Source organism: Rhinolophus ferrumequinum, chromosome X, assembly GCF_004115265.2.
Source record: "Rhinolophus ferrumequinum isolate MPI-CBG mRhiFer1 chromosome X, mRhiFer1_v1.p, whole genome shotgun sequence".
Lineage (NCBI taxonomy): Eukaryota > Metazoa > Chordata > Mammalia > Chiroptera > Rhinolophidae > Rhinolophus > Rhinolophus ferrumequinum.
Window position 1 is genome coordinate 7,683,716 of NC_046284.1, and position 20,682 is coordinate 7,704,397.

A 20,682-nucleotide genomic window follows, 5' to 3' on the forward strand; every position below is an offset into this window, starting at 1 on the left:
AAAACTGACAGAATTGAAAGGAGAAATAGTTCAACAATAATAACTGAAGATTTCAATACTGCAGCTTTCAATAAAACAGCTAGACAGAATATCAACATAGAAATGGAAGATGTGAACACTATAAACCAACTAGATCCAAGAGATATTTATGGTGCACTCTACCAAGTGACATCAGAATACACATTATTCTCAAGTGCACATGAAACATTTTTCTGCGATAGACTGTGAAACAAGACTCAGTAAGTTTGAAATTATTGATGCCGTACAGTGTGTTATCTGACCTCAACTGAATGAAATTAGAAAACAATTAACAGGGAATTGGGGAAATTCACAAACACATTAAAATTAAACAACATACTCCTACCATGTTTCCCCGAAAATAAGACCTAGTCAGACAATCGGTTCTAATGCGTCTTTTGGAGCAAAAGTTAATATAGGACCCGGTCTTATTTTACTATAAGACCAGGTATAACATAATATAATGTAACGTAACGTAACATAACATAACATAATATAATATAATGATACCGGGTCTTATATTAATTTTTTCTCCAGAAGACGCATTAGAGCTGATTGTCTGGCTAGGTCTTATTTTCAGGGAAACACGGAAAGTAAACAATGGATCAAAGAAGAAATCACAAGAGAAAGTAGAAAATATTTTGAAATGAATGAAAATAATGTACAACATACCAAAATTTATGGAATATATCAGCTTAAAGCAGTGTTCAGAGGGAAATTTATAAAGTATATATTAAAAGAAAGACCTAAAATCAATAGCCTGACCTTCCACCTTAAGCAACTAGAAAAAGAGCAAACTAAACCCAGAACAGTAAGAAAATAATAAATATTTGAAATTAAATGAAATAGAGAATAGAAAACCACTAAGGAAAATTAAAGAATCTAAAAGTTCGTTCTTTGAAAACGTCAGTAAAACTGATAAACCTTTAGCTAGACAGACCAAGTTTTTAAAAAAAGAGAAAAATCAAATTATTAAACTCATGAAAGAGGGCACATCACTACTGACCTTACAGAAATAAACAGGATTATACAGAAATACTGTGAGCAACTGTATGCTAACAAATTAGATAGTCAAGATAGAATGGAAAATTTCCTAGAAAAACACAAATTACTGAAATTGACTGAGGAAGAAATAAAATTTGTATTAGACCTATAACAAGCAAAGAGATCAAATTAGTAATTTAATAACTCCCCACGAAGAAAAGCCCAGGCCCAGGTGACTTCACCATTGAATCCTATTAGACATTTAAAGAATTATTACTAAGTCTCCACAAAGTCTTACAAAATACAGAAGAGATGGCATTTCTTAACTCATTCGATCAGGTTGTTACCGTGCTAAAGGTCCAGTTGCTCGCCACATGGAAGCCAAAACTTGAGAGGAGGTTGGTGGAAAGAAAAGCAGGTTTTAAAAATATATAAAATAATAATAATAATAATAATAATAATAATAATAATAATAATAATAGAAAAGCAGGTTTATTCAGAAAGCTGGCACTCTGAGAGGATGGCGGCCCCAGGTCGAAAAGCCACCCCATACCCCCACACCCCCACCTGCCACCTAGCACGGCTAAAAGGTTTTAGAAGCAGAAGAAAGGAAAGGGGAAGTTAGGCAATTCCTGGAAAAAGGCCCTGCCCAAAGACTGTTTTCTTTCAGGGACTGGAGTGGATCTTATGCAGATGTAAAAACTTCTTTGCCAGTCAGTGGCCTGGAGGTTTCCTTGAGGAAACAGGGCCATTGAGCCTGGTATGCATACGGTCTGGAGTACACAGAACCATTGACACTGGTTTGCATACTAATTGTATAGTAAACAGAGTCCTTAAGGCTTGGGGGAGGAAAGGGAGGCAAAGAAAAACTTTCAAAAGTTCCCAAGCTAAACTACACTGTAAAATCGAATTATACTAGAAGTTTAAATCTCAAAATAGAAGATACAGTGTCATCGTTACAAGGTCAGTATTACACTGACACCAACACCAAAGATCACAGAAAAAGAACCACAGACAAATATTCCTTATGAATACAGACACAAAACTCTTCAACAAAATACTAGCAAACTGAATCAAGTAACTTATAAATGGATTGCATACTATCTTTAAGTGGCATTTATCCCAGGAATGTAAACTTGGCTTAACATCTAAAAATCAGTCAATGTAATATACCATATTAATAGAATAAAGGACAAAAAGCACACAATCATCTTAATAGATGCAAAAATATATACACCCCATGCTAGAAATACAAAAATTTGTCCTGATTTGCCCATAACTGGTCCCTATAACATCTCCCTGTCACTTTGGATAATTTCAAGTTCTAAGAATTATAAGTGTTTATATTAATTATAAACCTATACAGTGTCTGTTTCCATTTGATTTCATATGTATGCCAGCCTTAGGCTGTAGTTTTTAGGTTCACCAAACCCTTGTATTTGTACTGAATATGCCCAAACTAAACTGATTATTTTTTCTTTAAAAGCTTCTTTTGTGTTCCCTTTCTTGGTTTAGATCCTGTATTCTTGTTACTTACCTCTTTAACCTCATCTCAGCTCTCTCTCCCATTTACATTGGCCTTCTGCCAGTTTCCAGAACACTGTAGGACCTTTCTCACTTAGGAACCTTTGCACTTGCTGTTTTTTTGACCTGAAATATTCTATATCAATCTCTGGGGCTTTTTTCCTTTTACATGTTTCAGCTTAAAAGCTACCCCCTCAAAAAGGTCTTTTCTGATCACTGAACTTAATGAAACCCCTCCCTACCTCATAAACTCTGTTTTATCTGATATTTTCTTGTTTATTTTCTGTCTTTCCAAACTAGACTATAAGCTCGGTGAAGGGATGTGACCTCAAGTGTTTTATGGCCACTATTGAATCTAAGTTCTTAATATGTGTTAAATGAGTGACTGACTGAGTCAAGCATGCAATCTCTGACAATATGAGTTCAAAGGGCAAGTTTTCTCATTGGAGCTATTGTGGCAGGATTGTTTCTTCCTTCCTATTTCCCTAAGCCCTAACACTTACCAAGGCTCAAGTAACAGAAGGAGGTATTTGGCGAAGCAACTAAAGGCAAGGAGATGCTTGAGCCATCAGAGCCCATAGGACATACATTGAGGGGGCCATTCTGGGAGTACAGTCGTTCTCGTGGTCTGATAGATATCCTTTCTGCAGTGCCCACCCCCACACCACTCTCCCTCATCTCCTCCATAGTAATGGAACGGTTGGAACTGAAAAGAGGCAGGACTCTATGGGAGGGAAGCTGAGGGTTAAAGGAACCAAAGGGGCAGGGAAGAAGGAGAGAAGAAAGAGAAGGCCTGAAGGGAAAGAGTTCTGTTCCCCAAGAGTGAATGAATTCCATCATTATCCACGGACTTGCAAAAGCTACAGTCTCAGGGGCATCTAGAATCCTTAAACTTCCTTCTTTCCTTAACCGTCATGAATAATCTGTTCTACCTCTGAAATATCCTCATTGTCCCACTCAGTTCAGCCTATATCTTATGCCCTAAGGGTCACTCACTCCAAATATTGTGATGGCCTTTTAACTGTTGTCTTGGTTTCAGTTACACTTTTTCTAATCAGCCATCCATATTGCAGCTGGAGTGATCCTTCCACAGCCCGTTATCTGGCCATGTCACCTCTCTACTTCAGGCAGGTCCACAACAACTTATGGACTCAAACCCTTACTTCTTAGTGTGGGCAATTAGGATATGTTATAATATTATCTCAGCTTTTTTGCCTTTGCTGTGTTGTTTTTTGCTAGGAATGTCCTTTCACCTACAAAAGGCGGCCTCATCTTCTAAGTATCACCCACTTTTTGAATCTTTCTCTAACACTCCAATCTGAGCTGAAGCCATAGCGCCCTCCTCTGGTTTCACTTAACACTTGTTTTTGTTCCACTCGTGTGCATACTTTTCATGTTCAGGCTTATACTATGACTATTGTATGCTCATTGTCTCCCCCAATAGATTGTGGGCACCCTGATGGTAGTTACTGAGCCTTATTAACCTTTGTGTACGAGCAGACAATCAAGTAGTTGTCATTTAAAAAAAAATGTTTCTCCCTCTTCTTTCTCTTCCTTTATTAGTTCATGCCTTTCCTACTTTGGCCTCCATCATATGAGAAAAGAATATTTTTTCCTCCATAAATCCCTTTGTTCCCATATATTATTTGCAAAGAGATGAAACCATTACCTTTTGCATAAAGCAAGTTGCCACTCTAGGCCCAGTGAAATTTCTAAGGTACAGGTAACTGCACGATTTATTGTCACATCTGTACTAGAACATGTTAGCATTTCGGGGGCTAATATTCAATATTGTCTGTTCAAGGTACTCAGCTTAAGTTAAGACATCCAACAAGAAATTCCTTTTCTTTCTTAGGGGTGGAAAATATGTTCCATTCATTACCCTTTTCCTGGACAGACCTGTTGTAGTTTTTACATTGCCAAACTCTTGGGTATATTGGGCAGAATATTGCATTGTCCTTTAAATACAGGGAGTTACAACCACCTACACAGCAAATATAAGAAGACATACAAGTAATTCTCTGAAGTCGTGGAACCCTAAGCATGTATACTAAAGATGGAAGGCACTGGGGAAAATGAGAAGACGAGGGCCTCGTGAAATCACATTTCACTAATAGCCTGTTATACTCCTCACTTAATAGTCTTAGAATAAATTTGGGGTAAGGGTGTGAGAAGAGTCCTGAGGAGATATCCCTTTCTTCTTGGTAATAGTAGTGTAAAGATCTGCAACTCCAGTTGGCAGCCCTAGACTGTAGAGGATGCTGAATCACATAAAAGACCACAGCATCTATAGTCTCCAGACCAAAGGTTGCATGCAAATTGGTGGTTTGCAGATGTGATTTGCTTAACATATGCAGTGTTTATAACTTTCAAAATTATTTGCCAAGATTTGAAATTTGGGAAATGTCCCATAAAATTCCAGACTGATTTCTTTATTGTGTGTTTATTGTTTGTTTATTGGACCCGAAAGTTCAACAGGTTTTGTGTTTGAATACATACACTAAGTGTTGCTGCTCGGAAATGCAACTATGCATAAAACAACAAAAGTTCCCAGGTATCAAAATATTTTATAGATGCAAAATTCATAAAAATGTCTATTAATCGCAGCAGAAATTATATGTTGAACTAGAAGTATTTTTGTTAGTGTGCTAAAGAAATGACTGAGACTGATCAGGACATATTATATGGAAAAGTTAGATTTCTTGTGGTATTTTCTATTGTAGCTTATGAGGTCACAGATATGTAAAAAAAAAAAACCATAGAGTTATGTATATTTTTTCATGATTTCAGTGAGAATTTTGATGTGAATGAAGAACTTTTTGGCGTGTTGCCCATGATAAGCAAATCAGGAAATGGTCTACTTGGTTACATATCTTTTTAAAGTCCTAAGAAATGTTATATAAACAGATCACAATTAGTACATGTAAGTGTTAATGGCATACTGTTATGAAATGTATATCCAACGCTACAAGGTTTTGTAGGGAGAGTTTATGTTTGTTGATTGGTAAATTCACTAGGAATTATTTGCTTTGTGGTAAAAGGTTTAAATAGAACGTATTATAAACATAGCAGCTGCCACATGAGTTGGAGACCCTCCACTGACTTGAACAACAGACAGCTCAAAACTTGAATGAAATGGGTGAATAGTATGGCAGTCAGCTTCCCTTTATGAGCCTATGTGCCTGAGTTAGGGCAAGATGCTTACCCCAAATCAAAAACCCACTGTGCAGGGGGCGGCCCGGTGGCTCAGGCGGTTAGAGCTCCATGCTCCTAACTCCGAAGGCTGCCGGTTCGATTCCCACATGGGCCAGTGGGCTCTCAACCACAAGGTTGCCGGTTTTGACTCCTAAAAGGGATGGTGGGCTGTGCCCCCTGCAACCAGCAACTAGCAACGGCAACTGGACCTGGAGCTGAGCTGCGCCCTCCACAATGAAAACTGAAAGGACAGCAACTTGAATAGCACCTTCCACAACTAAGATTGAAAGGACAACAACTTAACTTGGAAAAAAGTCCTGGAAGTACACACTGTTCCCCAATAAAGTCCTGTTCCCCTTCCCCAATAAAATCTTTAAAAAAAAAAAACAAAAACCCACTGTGCAAAGAGTCAATCCGTGTCTGGAAAGAAAGCAAGTCTCTTCCTTTAAGATACTGACTAAAACTAAATAAACTCATCCCTCATTACCTCACCATTCCCCTTACCCACCCCCCGTTAAAACTAATCTGTACTAAATTCTATACTCCACACTGGAATTCTAAATACAAGATCTGATATTAACAGTCCAGTGCAGAAAAAAAGGTGGCAGTTTACTGGTTTGCAAATCAAAGTGGTAATAACTTTCAAAAGAAAATTATAATCATTAATTATTGCTATTTCAATTTGGAATTTTTTGTTTTTTAAATTTAATATCCCTAGTATGATTTTTTAAACGTTATCTCATATGGTCACCCTATAATTAATTTTTTAAAAAATTTGTTACATTTCTGGTAGTTAATTTTTCTTACAAACTAGCCTGCCTTACTCATTTAAGATATCCCTGTAGCTCCTGAAGCATTTGAATTTGTGACAACTGCATTAGATATTTTAGCCATTCCTCCTACTCTCTACCCTGCAAGAGAAGGACAGTTTTTAACAATTTGTTGGCAGTTCAAAAGACTGAGTCATTGAAGGAAGAGACCACTTTGGGTTCATTTCTGTGTACCCAGCATAAACTGTAGTAGTTATACAGTGATTGCTTATTATATGAATGGCTAATTGTACTTCAATTGAAGAGGGAACACATACCAAGAAATCTTTTGGGACGGAAGTTGTATTTCAGTCTTATCAAGTTTAGTGTAAAAGATAATCAATTTTCTTTCCTTTTTACTTCTTCTTCTTGACACTTTTCTGCTTTAGATGCCTATACAACAGCCGAAGTGGTTTATTCTTGGACTCTTGGGAAGAACAAATCTGTGGAAGTGGCACAGGATGGCTCTCGCCTGAATCAATATGACCTGCTGGGCCACGTTGTTGGGACAGAGATAATCCGCTCTAGTACAGGTATTTATTTAATTTAACAAGCATTTTATGTAACCTGTACCACATACCAGTCACTGTTCTAAATGCTTATAATAACCTGTGGAATCCTCAAAATAATCTTGTGATGTAGGAACTATTATCAGAAGGAAACTGAGGCATAGACATATTCAGTAATGTGCCCCAGATCACAGTTATACAATGTCAGAGCCAAGATCTGAACCCAGGCAGATTGGCTCCTATAAGCCCATGCTGTTAACCACCATGCCCTGCTGTCTCTTGGGGAGTGGGTTTAGATCAAGGGAATGAGGACTGGATTCTAGCAGAAGAGAGGGCAGAGGGAAGCCATGATGGTGGGAGAGCTGAACTTTGATCCTAAAGGTTTCACGAAGACATTGGCTTAACTGTGCCAATACTGAGGTGGCAATAATCCCAAGAGAGGCCAGATACACAGCCAGGAGAGCCAGGAAATTGTTTCCTTAAGTGAATCAGCCATCTCAGAAACACGTCTGTGAGGCAAACCTTGCCAACTCCTCTCAATGGCTAATCCTTGGATATTGACAAAGAAAACATAGAAACTTGTTCTGTAGACTTAAGTCCTGTCTATTTAGAAACTCTCAGGTTGCAGGAGGCCTCCTCATCCCCAACTAACCTCAGGGCATTTAGTAAAATGGAGTAGATCTTGGAGCCCACTTATCTTATAATATTTTTTGCTGTGAAAGGATGGGAGCTTTCAACACTTGTCACCCTGAAAGATCTCTGAATCCACAATTATAAATGAAGTGGGGTACTCTTGTCCTTTTATTTCATGACCTGGCCACTGCTGTTCCCTCTCCCTGTGATATTCTATAGCATGTCATCTTGTCTGCACCCCTGTAGTCTCCTTCCACCCCTGGACCGGGATCAAGGAGTACCTTAAAAAAATCTGCATTTGAAAAGGATTTAAAGGACAATAGGATCTAGAGCTTTGGAATTTGGTTTGAGGAAAGGCTATTCTTGAGAAAGGCAATACCAAGGTGTCAAGAGGCCAGAGGTACAGGAGAGCATGACCTGGTGGAAAAGCTGAAGGAGATAGAAAATCTGGGGGCCGCAGGGGTGTGGGCCGCCCTCCTCGGAGGGGATTCTGGGGTCCGATGCTTGGAGTCAGTAGTGGCTGGACCAGGCTGAGCACCCAGGCAGACACTGAGTGGGTGGCCAGCTGGAGTCCTTGAGTCCCCTCCCTCCAGCAGTCAGCTGCTGAGGCCAAGTCCCTGGCTTTGGAGGACGTGTACAGGTGCCAGTGGAGGAGGGCGTGTGCCTGGACCACCTGCACCCCGGCACTTTGCTGCGAGGAGCACTCCTAGCCGTGGAGCATGGGGTCAGCAGGGCTACTGTGGGGCTGCAGCTGAGATTCCGGCTGTGCCCTCCGCCCTCGGGAAGTGGGAAGTGGGAAGTGGGGCCAGTCGCCCCATCTCCCCAGGCTCCTTTGCTCATGGCGAAGCGGGGATGACAATACAGGTACTGCCAGCCAGTTGCAGACCTATGCCAGGCTTGCATGTCCTGGCCCCTGGACTGGGCCCCTGCCTTGTCAGCGAGCTCGCAATCCACGGCCCGGGGCCCCATGGAAGGGCAGGGCCGAGGTACCCATCCTTGTACTCGGGTCTTCTGGCACCATCGCTGCCAACACCCATGCTCAGAGCACCCCCTTCCATGGCCTCCTTCTCCCTGGGAACAGCGCTCCACAGCCTGGGTCCGGGAATGGGAGGTGGGGGAGGCCTTGGGGTGGGGAGCGTCTTCAGCACCTGCAAAGTGCATTCATTCTGTCCTACTGAGCTTCTTACATTTGTGAGGGAAGCCGGCCTCCTGCTCCCTGGGGTGCCTCGGCTTTGTGCTGCTGGCAGCTGCTGCTGCTGCGACCTCCTGCTCTGAGATCAGACCCTCAGTGCACCACCTGCTCTCCCTCCCTGCCTGAGCTCGTAGGCAAAGAGGAGGGAGGCTCCTGGAGGAGGCCTCGTGTGCCCACAGCAAGGCACCTGGCAGCTCGGCACACATCGGGCCCTACAGGCCCAGGGCGTCGTCCCCCTCGCCCCTGGGATGTCCACCCAGCCAGAGAGAGAATTCCCAGGGTCACTGCCTCCGTTCACTCTCCTCATGTGCATCCCTCCTCGGCACTGCTCACCTGTAGAACTTTGGAGACCCACCTTTAGCTGTCCAGGCAGCCCCAACTCCCATTTCATTCGCTTAAACCACTGTTTGTTTAGTCTTCAGCACACAGACAATACACGTTCATGATAGGAAAATTAGAAATACAGAGAAGCAAAGTATTGAAATTAAAGTATTCTTTAATTACACCATCTAGAAAAATCTTAGAAGATTTTGGTACAAAATGATTATTGTACATTTTAGTATATATATATATATATATATATATATATATATATAACCTTTAAGAACGTTCCTTTTACATTTTTTTGACATAAAAGGGGACATACTATTTATTGATAGTTTTAAAAGCTGTTTTTTATTTAATTTTATAAGCATGTTTTCTTATCAGTCAATGTATAGCATCCAAATAGAATGTACAAACAAGTTAGTAATATTTTAAATTGAGATATAATTGGCATATTACCTTTTATTAGTTTCAGGGGTACCACATAATGATTTGATATTTGCAAAATGATCATTTGCCAAATGATGACCACAATAGTCTAGTTAATATCCATCACCACACATACTTACAAACTGTTTTTTCCTTATGATGAGACTTTTACGATTTACTCTCTTAGCAGCTTTCAAATAAGCAATACAGTATTGTTAACTATAGTCACCATACTGTACATCACATCCCAGGACCTATTTAATTTATAATTGGAAGTTTATACCTTTTGACCTCCTTCACCCATTTCACCTACCACACCTCCCTCCACCCGTCTCTGGTAACCACCAACCTGTTCTCTGTACCTTTGAGCTTGTATTTTTTTTATTGTGTTTTGTTTTGTTTTAGATTCTACATATAAGTGAGATTATACAATATTTGTCTTTCTCTGTCTCACTTATTTCACTTAGCATAATGCCCTCAAGGTCTACCCATGTTGTCACAAAGGGTAAGATTTCATCCTTTTTTGATGGCCGAGTACTATTCCATTGTATATATGTACCAACACTTTCTTTATCCAGTCGTCCATTGATGGGCACTTGGGTTGCTTCCATATCTTGGCTCTTGTAAATAATGCTGCAGTGAACATAGGGGTGCATGTAACTTTTCAAGTTAGTGTTTTTGTTTTCTTTGGATAAATACCCAGAAGTGGAATTGCTGGGTCATAAGGTAGTTCTATTTTTAATTTTTTGAGGAACCTCCATACTGTTTTCCATAGTGGCTGCACCAATTTATATTCCCACCAACAGTGCACCAGGGTTCCTTTTAAAACACTTGTTGTTTCTTGTTAGTTAGTTACAGATAGTAATATTTTAACAACTGGAGTGCACATACATTAATTATTACCTTTTTTAAGTTACTTTAAGTTTAAAAATAAAATTTAAAAACCCTCCTCCAAGGCCACAGCATTCTTGACGATGATGGGATGTGTTGTTATCACTGGGAAGTGTAGCATTTTATTGTGAAACTCAGTAAAATAATATCTTCATTTTAATGGCCTCATATATGTAGATCATAATCCATTAACCTATTATCTACTATTTTGTGTTTTAATGCTATAATCAACACTGTATAGACCTTTTTTCTGTATAGCATTTTGTTCCTGTGTAATTATCTGCCTAGGATAGAGGCAAAATATCAGGATTGCTATTTCAGAAAGTAGACACATTAAAAAAAATTTTTAATACATATTGACAAATTGCCATTGTAAAAGGTTAAACAATTCATGCTCCCATTATCAGTGTATGAGCATGTCACTTTCCCTGCACTCTTAGCAGTGCAGATGTTACGGGTTGAATTATGTCCCCTCCAAAAGATATGTTGAAGTCCTAACCCCCGGTACCTCAGAATGTGACCTTATTTGGAAATAGGGTCATTGCAGATGTAATTAGATTACATCTCAAATTAGTTTTGAAAACATGACACAATGTACATCAGTAAAAAGGTGATTTGATATATTAAAATTCATTCGTACAATTCAATACTATGCAGCTGTAAGAAGGAATGAGAAAGTTCTCTATGTGCTATTATTCAATGGAAATATCTGCAGGATATATCGTTTAGTGAAAAAAGCAAAGCACAGAACACTGAACAGCAGAGGAATATGTGTTTGTATAGGATAATATTTCTAGAAATACACAAGAAGCTGTTAATTGTAGTTACTTAAAGGAAGGAGAAATGAGACGGCTGGTTCAGGGCAGCTATGGGAGCGAGACTTTTTGCTGTACATCCTTCGATACCTTTTGGTTTGGGAACCATATAAATATTATTACATCACATACGAGTACAGAGGGTGCCAAAAAATGTATACATATTTTAAGAAAGGAAAACTGTATTAAAATTGTAATACTCAATATACACCAATAACAAAAGATGAACACAAAAGATTGACTTCTGCAATTACAAGAGGTGCTCAAAGTGGTTACCAGCAGCGTCCAAACACTTCTGATTACAGCGAACTACTGCTTGAGCAACGCTGACCAAAGTGTCCACTTGCATACATTTTTTGGCACCCCTGGTATATGTATATTGTTTTATGTCACTACAAATTATGGATATTACTTTCTGAATTCTGAATATGCTACTCTCTGGGGGGTCCAGCATATTAATGGGAAGCTGGGCCAGGGGAAGACCAGCAGTCCGTGGAAGTTCTGTTTTATATGAGTGGCTTTCTCTCTGAATGCTGCCAGTCCTCAGTATGAAGTAATTCTAAGCAGAGGGCTCCTGTTCTTTGCTCCAGATTCAAACGTGTGTTCAATAAATGAATGAAATTCCTCAAAATCTCTGACTAGTTGTTCACATCATTCCCTATTTCAGCACTGATTTCATTTTCCCTCATTTGGAAAATTATTGCATTAATTTTCTAAGAAGAGCAGTTGGATATATAATCTTATTTTTCCATCTTCCTAGAAAATTGACCATTTGTTAGAATAAGTCTTATTACTGTCATTGTATATATTATTTATTTAGACATGTAGCATAGGTAAGTAAAGGCAAAGCAGGAAATGAGAGAGAGAGGGAAAGAGACCTAAAGAGAAGTCAGAGAGATGAAGATTAAAAGAATACAGGAAGCAAGATAAAGTTCAAGGAACATAGTTGGAAAAATACCAAACATTAATTTAAGCAAATACATCCACTCAGTATAATAAGTTAATTTGCCAAGCTCTTAAAACAATCCTCTTGTGTCTTCACAACCTTAGAAACTGGCTAAATTATGAATGTATTTTATATTGTATTTTCAAATATTTCACACTTAACACAGATGGAGTTTAATATGATGGAGTGCAAAGGCAGGGGGAAATTCCCCAAATCACTTAATGGATTGTCCTTCATAATAAGACACACAGAGAAAGGTAGCGACAGAGGCAAGAAGAGGCGTTGTTGGTAAGGATCTTTATGAAAATATGTGCAGTTATATAAAGAATTAATTTGCTAAAGTGTTCTGCACTTCTGATCCATAGGTAATAACTAATTTGTGAATACATAAGCATTATCCGTTTTATATTGTACCCTTGATATTGTATGTTTTTAATTATTTTTTTTCAGTTTTACAGTTGATATTCAGTATTATTTTATATTGGTTTCAGGTGTACAGCATAGTGGTTAGACATTTATTGTACTGTTTTTCACACACAACACAGATGGTACTTAATAAGCTGAGACAAAAGGGTAGAAATAGGATGGGGAACTTGGAAAAAAATCTCTAATCTGATGAAAGCTTCAGTTCCAATTTGGTGGAGAAGAGGATATAAAGAGATACAAAGTAATCAGAGTCGTATTTAACAGAACCTATTCAGTTAATTGACATAATGAATTAATTTGCTAAAGCTTTCTAAATGTCCACTTATAAATTTCACCCGCAGAAAATATCTAGACTGTGAATACCTGTGAATGTGTTAAAGGGGCTTAAAGTGGCTTTATATTGTCCCTTTGACTCAGGTAGTCTGCAGTTCGAGGGCAGAAATGGGAAATCTTCCCAACTGAGCAAAAGGCTTCAGTTCTAAGGAGAATTCTTTTTGCCTCCGCTTCCCCTCCCCCATATTTATGAAGGTATAAGTGAAAAATAAAATTGTACTTATTTAAGATACACAATGTGGTGGTATATGTATACATTATGAAATGATTACAACAATCTGGTTAACTAACATATCCACCACCTCACAGTTATCTTTTGTGTGCATGTGTGATGAGAATACTAAACATCTACTCTCAGAAAATGTCGAGTATATAATACAGTATTATTAACTATAGTCATCATTAACTGTACATTAGAACCCTAGAATTTATTCATCTTATCACTGACAGTTTATACTCTTTAATCAACATCTCCCCATCTCTCCTACTCCTTGGCCCTGGAGACCACCATTCTACTTTTTGTATGAGTACAACTTTTTTAGATCCCACATACAAAGGATACCATGCACTATTTGTCTTTCTCTGTCTGGCTTATTTCGCTTAGCATAATGTCCAGTTTCATCCATGTTATCAAAACTGGCAGGATGTTCTTATTTTTTATGTCTGAATAATACTCCATTGTAGGTATGTGTGTGTGTATTCACAGTGTCTTTATTCATCTGTTGATAGACACTTAGGTTGTTTCCATGTCTTGATTATTGTGAATAATGCTGCAATGAATATGGGGATGCAGATATGTCTTCTAGATGCTGATTTCATTTCCTTTGCACATACACCTGGAAGAGGGATTGCTGGACCCTACGGTAGTAGTTCTAGTTTTAATTTTTTGAGGAACCTTCATATTATTTTCCATAATGGCCCCACCAATTTACATTCCCACCAACAGTGCACAAGGGTTTCCTTTATTCTTGTCTTGTTATCTCGTCTTTTTGAGATTGCCATTCTAAGAGGTGTGAGGTAATATCTCATTGTGGTTTTGATTTGCATTTCTCTGATGATAGGGGATATTGAGCACCTTTTCATGGACCTACTGGCCATTTGTATGTCTTCTTTGGGAAAATGTCTTTTCAGGTCGTTGGCCCATCTTTTAATTAAAAAAAATTTTTTCTTTGGCTATTGACTTGTAGATGTTCTTATTTTTTTTTCAATAATCTCTTATCAGATATATGGTTTGCAAATATTTTCTCCCATTCTGCAGGTTGCCGTTGCATTTTTTGGATTATTTCCTTTGCTATGTAGAAGGTTTATAATTTGATGTAATCCCACTTGTTATTTTGACCTTGTTGCTTATGCTTTTTGTGTCATCTCTAAAAGTTCATTGTCAATACCAACGTCAAGGAGATATTTTCCTACATTTTCTTCTGAGAATTTTATGGTTTTAGATCTTACATTTAAGTCTTTAATCAAGTATGTGTTAATTACTGATTACAATATCTCGTTACACGATATTGATGTGTTCAGATTTTCTGTTTCTTTAAGATTCAACGGGCCATGCTCCACTGGGCCACTAGGGGGTGTGAGGTGATACCTCATTGTGGTTTGATTTGCATTATCCCGATGATTAGTGATGTTGAGCTCCTTTTCATGTACCTGTATGTCATTTGTATGTCCTCTGTTGGATGGGGGACTAGCTGTTTTCAGCCGTTGGGTACCCTCACCACACCAGCTGCTTTGCACCATTGGCTACCTCTGGCATGCTCCACTTTTTTTTGGTGGGGGGCGGTCCTCAAGCAGCTCAGCGGCCTGGCCAAGGGCTGTACTGGTAGGTGGGGGGTGCTGCTGCCGGCGGGTTTTGACCTCCAAGGGTTGCGGTGTCTGTGGAAGGGCGTTGCTGCCGCCCTCAGGCCCCACGGCTAGAGTATTTTGACTCTCAGGGATCACCCCAGGTTGTGGGTCGCACCCAGGCTGCACGGCACACGAGTTTTGACCCCCAGGGGACAACTTATTGGAGGATGGGGCCCATCGCCAACCCCCCAGACTACGCAGCCTGCTAGTTTTGATGCCCCGAGTTTGCCTTGTTTGCAGGCCCGGGCGCAGCTGCCCCCAGGCCATGCGTCCAGGTATGTTTTGTTCCCCAGGGGAATTGCCTTGTCCGCGGTGGGCGGGTGGCCTTGCCGCAGCTACGTACGCTGTTGGGGCCAACGGATTTTGACTCCCAGGGGTTACTGAGTAGGCAGGCAGGATTGCTGCCGTCCCCAAGCTGCACCGCCCGCTCGTTTTGTTCTGCAAGGATCGTTTTGTGTGCGGGCAGGCGGCTTTGCCGCTTCTACGCGGCACGGCCGCGAGTTTTGACTTCCAGGAGTCCCTATATTAGCAAGTGAGGTTGCCGTTTCTGTGAACGGGGGTCACCGCCACCCCCAGGCTACACGGTCGGCAGGTTTGACTCCCAGGGGTTGCTGTGTCTGCGGCAGGCAGTTAGCCTTGCTGATTGTAGGCCGCGCGACCAGCAGGTTTTGACTCTCAGGGCTCACCGTGTTGGTGGGCAGGGTTGCCGTGGACCTGGATTGCTGCCACACCCAGGCTGCGCGGCAGGCAGGGTTGACTCCCAGGGTTTGCCGTGTCTGCGGACAGCAGAGCTTCCGCCCATAAATGTGTGTCCAGCGTGATTTGTTCCCTGGGATCACCTTGTGGGTTGTACAGGGGTGTTGCTGCCCATAGGCTGCATAGCCAGCAGCGGGTTTTGACCCCCAAGGATCGCCTTGTGGGTGGGAGTGGAGACGTCCCGCCCCCAGGCTGTGCAACCCGGGTTTTGACCTGTAGGGATTGTCTTATCGATGGACAGAGGAGCTGCCGCCCCCAGGCTCCGCGGCAGGTATTTTTTGACCCCTATGGATCACCTTGCCAGTGGACAGAGGAGCTGTTGCTCCCAGGCTACGCGGGCAGTGGGTGCTGATTACCAGGGATCGCCCGGTTGGCGGGCAGATACACCACCAACCCTAGGCTGCGCGGCTGGCAGGTTTTGACCACCAGAGGTCGCCATTTTGGCCATGGGAGGGGTGCCAGGACTCCAGGGGGTGTGCCCCTTTTGATTGGCCCACCCCCATTGGGCGAGGCCTCTGCTGGAGTTCTGCTGTTGGCCAGAGTTCCGCTGTTGGGCGGGGTCCCCGCCTCTATTTATCTATTTGGGGAGCCGCAGTCTGCTTTTAGAGGTTGGGTTTCTACACAGGCGAGACTAGACTGCTGGAGTCTGATCAGAAGAAGTTGTTGGCAGGGAGTTGGTACCACCGACAGATCTGCGCACTGGTGGCTGTAAGTTCCACTTCTCTTCTTTGTTCTTACCTGACCTGAAGTGGTTCAGCCCTGCCAGCTCCCCCAGTGTTCCCCACGAGGCTAGACAGAAGTGGGCCTCCAGGGGAATGCCTCAGAATGCTGGGGAAGCTGGATATCTGCCGTGGGCTCTCCTTTCCCCACTGGAGAAACCGCAGTTCTAGAGGAACTCTCTAGGTACCACACCGAGCTGGCCTGGGAGGGCGGGAGGCTTTGTTTTGTGCTCCAAGAGGGTGCTTTAGCCTTACTAACCAGTTGTGGGGTTTTCACAAAGGCATTCTTATCTGTGGATACTTGCTAATCCATATTTTTGTGATGGGGTACTAGAGCCGGGACGTCCTATTCCACCATCTTGCTGATCTTAATCACTCTCTTTGCTTCTTTGGAAGAGAGACAGCAAGACAGAAAGTGAAGGAAAGAAGGAATGAAAGGAGAGGATTGAATAAAATATATTCAGTTAGTTAAAACAAATGGCTAATTTGATAAGCTCTTGCAAAGTCCACTTGCTTTTCCTTTCGTATCTACAAAATATAACTGATTTATGAATAACATTTACCATATATTTTATATATAATAAACATTTCACATGATCAGATTTAGTTTAATAGACAGGAATTTAGGGGTGTTAGCCTAAGATAGGGAAGGGGGGAGTTGCCCAAGCTAATCAAAGTCCAACTGTCCTTAAAAATAAATCCTCAATGCCTTTTCAGTGGGGAGAGTGAGAGAGAGAGAGAGAGAGAGAGAGAGAGAGAGAGAGAGAGAGAGAGAGAGAGAGAGAGAGAGAACAGGGAGAAAACGGAATAGAAATGGACACAGACAGGAGAGAGGTGGAGAGGAAGAAGGAGAGAGCAGGAGGCAGTGGGGAACAAAGACAGAAATAAAAGGATCGAAAAAGAAGCAGAGAGAAAGAAGAGAGAGAAACTCCAAAGTAATAATGAAGAACACATTCCATAATTTTGTATGAGAATTCTTTGGTAAATTAAAAATAAACCTACTTATATTTTTAATGTTCACATAAAGAAGCTAGATAGTGAATACACACGCAATACGTATTGTATACTGAGGTTTGGATGGCCAGATGGTGCTTCTTCCTAGGCTTAGGTAGAAGGTGGAGTAGGAAAGTGGGAAATTGCCTCATTTGGGAGACCTGTCAAAACTAAATGTGGGTGGAGGGAGAGAAGTGAGAAATAAGAATCTCTGACAAGAAAGGCAGTAGAGCATTCAGATTGAATGGATCTTTGGGGACTTATTTGGGGGATCTGGCTTTTACTCTTTGAGAGATGGGAAATGATTGCAGGGTCTTGAACAAAAGAGAGACCAAATCTGACTTATATTTTAATAGGACCATTTTGGCTACTGTGTTAAGAATGCATTAAAGAAGGCAAGAACAGAAGACGAGTTCGAAAGCTATTATAGTACTATATATAGGTGGCTTAGACCAGGGTGGTAGTGGCAGAAGTGGTGACAAGTGGTCAAATTATGGATCTATTTTGAAGAAAGGTCAGGGTTTGCTGATTTATTGGGTATCTGTTTGCATGCATGTGTGAAGGCATACACGAGAGAGGGAAAGAGTGAGAGAGAGAAATCAGTGATGCTGCTGAGTTTTTGAAGAATTTGATTTTGTCCTGTGCTCCTGAGAGCTACCATTTACTAAGATGAAAACAAAGTCTGTTGGAGGGGCCAGTTTGGAGGGGTTGGGAGATGGGGAGAGTCACAGCTAAGACTTGGACATCTTAAATCAAGGTACCTATTAAATCCCCAAGTGGTGCTGTCTAATAGGTAATTGAGTAGATGGATCTAGAGAAGTATAGGGAACCCTAGGGCTGCTGTATCAAAGTACCACAAACTGGGTGGCTTAAGACAACAGAAATTTATTGTCCCCAAGTTCCGGAGGCTAGAAGTCTGAAACCAGCAAATTGTCAGGTTTAGTTCCTTCTGGAAGTTCTGAAGGAAAATCTGTCTGTGCCCCTTTCTCCTAATTTCTGAAGGTTGCTGGCAATCTTTGGCATTCCCTGGCTTGTGCATTGATCACTCCAATCTCTGCCTCTGTCATCACGTATCTCCCTCTTTATAAGAGCATCAGTCATGGTGGATTACAGCCCACCCCACGCCCATATGACCTCATCATAACTAATTATATCTGCAACAACCCAATTTCTAAAGAAGGTCACATATCAGGGTTAGGACTTCACCATACCTTTCTAGGAGACACAATTCAACTCACAACGAATAGGAAGGCCAGGCAGAAGATATACACTGGGCAATTATCAGAGTTTAAGGTATTATTTAAAGACACAGGCTGAGAATGCAAAAGCAGTGAGTGAGACAGCATGAATCCTGATATCCTCAAGTGTTTAGAAGTGTAAAGGAACCAACAAGGAGACCGGAGAGATAACATAGGAGGGAAACCAGAAAAGGAACATGACCTAGAGATCTGGTGAAGAGGGTGGCATACTCAACTGTGTAAAATGCTGCTAACAAATCCAGTATGACTGATGATTAACTATTGAATTTAACAACAAGGGGTAATAATCAGTACTTACCTTACAGGGTGGTTGGGAGAGTGGGTGTAAAATTAATATTCCCCAGACACTCAAAGTTGTTTGGCACATAGTAAGATCTCAGTAAGTGTTCACTCTTTTTTGGGCATGGAGTGATGTAGGCCAATACACCCTCTGCTCTGTGAACTTTTGGTTATAATTCAATAAATTCAAAGAGCAGAGCATAGTGGTTAGAAAGCATAAACTGTGGAGCCAACCCATCTGACCTTGAACTCTGGCTCCACTACTTACTAGTGGGGTAACCTTGTGCAAGATGCTTAATCTCTCTTTGCCTCGATTTATTGACCTATAAACTGAGGAAAAAAAATACGTAGTACCTACCTCATAGGGTTGTGAAGATTAAGTAGTTTAAGAATGATTCAGTGCTAGAAGAGTGCCAATTACATAGCAAATGCTGTAGAAGACATTATTTCTTATGAAGTTTATTTAAATGAGAACCTTAATTTTTCTGAATGACTTTTTGGTATCAAAATTGCTCTGAGCAAGTTGCATTGGTACACTGGTAGCATATATTTTCACACACACACACACACCCTCCCTCACTATTTCATGAGATCTGGTGACATGAACTTGGGCGGTACTGGGATGTCTTGTTCTGAATATAAAGTTAAGGAGCTTTGTGAACTGAATTGGAGCCCACCTGGATCAAACAATGTTTATTTGACTATATACTACCTAATTTTACTCTCTCTCCAGGAGAATACGTCGTCATGACAACCCACTTCCATCTCAAGCGAAAAATTGGCTACTTTGTGATCCAGACCTACTTGCCATGTATTATGACTGTCATTCTGTCACAAGTGTCTTTCTGGCTCAACAGAGAGTCGGTCCCTGCGCGCACGGTCTTTGGTGAGTGTTGTTTTGTGGAGAATGAGGGGGGAGACATTTGCAAAGTCTTATGATGGGAGTCACAGTAGGTGTGAGGAAGGTAGGAGAACCATTAGTGGAGATAATGGGAGCAACACCTGAGCCCGGCATTACTTACTGAGTCATTGGGTCCTGGTATTTCAAGCAACTGAGTCCTTAACAAGGAAGTGGGAATAACAAGAGTGTGGGAGTAGTAAGGTTTTGTGTGAGATGCTTCCTGTCTCAATTAGGTTTGCTCCAAGAGCTGAGGAGGGATGGAGCCTTCAGTGGTAAAGAGAGGAAATTAGTGGGCAAAGCTGGAGAAAAAAGGTGAAGGGTGGGAAACTAAGCGGACAACAGATAAGTAGATTGGGGGCTTTTTTATGACCCATGTTTGGTATGTGCATCTAATTTTGCTGCTTCCGTCTAGTCTTTTTGGAAGTATGAATTATCTGACATTCAGTAAAGGCTACACAAGTTTGAAGGGTTTTTCAATAGTGCCTACAATCGGAGAAATTTTCCTCCATGTGAATTTACTGATGTCTAGGAAGAGACTTGCATATCATTAGCACTTTTCCCTGGGCGACTTACAGCATAGAAAACATTTTCTGCCTGTTTTTCAGGAGATAAACATTAATTAACTCTTTGAGTCTACTGAACTGCCTCCATGGCACGGTGGCTATGACTCATAGACTTGATGTGCTGAATACCCACGCAGAAGGTCAATATTCCCTGCCAATATCCTGAAGCTATACTGTGCAGTTACAAAGTAAATGATGTTTCAGAAAGAAGGAGCATTTTAGGTCAGTTAGAGGAGGAGACAGCAATGGAGAAAGAGAAAGAGTAACCTGTAAAGTAGGGAGGAAAAAAACCCCAAAACCAGAAGGGTGTGATATCATGGAAGACAAGATAGGAGAGTG

At 41.1% G+C, this 20,682-nt stretch overlaps 1 protein-coding gene across 4 annotated transcripts in view; it reads left to right on the forward strand.

Moving 5' to 3' along the window:
• Positions 1-20,682, forward strand: part of GABRA3 (gamma-aminobutyric acid type A receptor subunit alpha3) — a 196,996-nt gene that overhangs the window by 155,112 nt on the left and 21,202 nt on the right. For all 4 annotated transcript variants that reach the window (XM_033135444.1, XM_033088249.1, XM_033087481.1 and 1 more), the window contains exons 7-8: positions 6,920-7,063; positions 19,613-19,765. In XM_033135444.1, the coding sequence (XP_032991335.1) occupies positions 6,920-7,063; positions 19,613-19,765 (297 nt within the window). The remainder of the gene's footprint in view (positions 1-6,919; positions 7,064-19,612; positions 19,766-20,682) is intronic.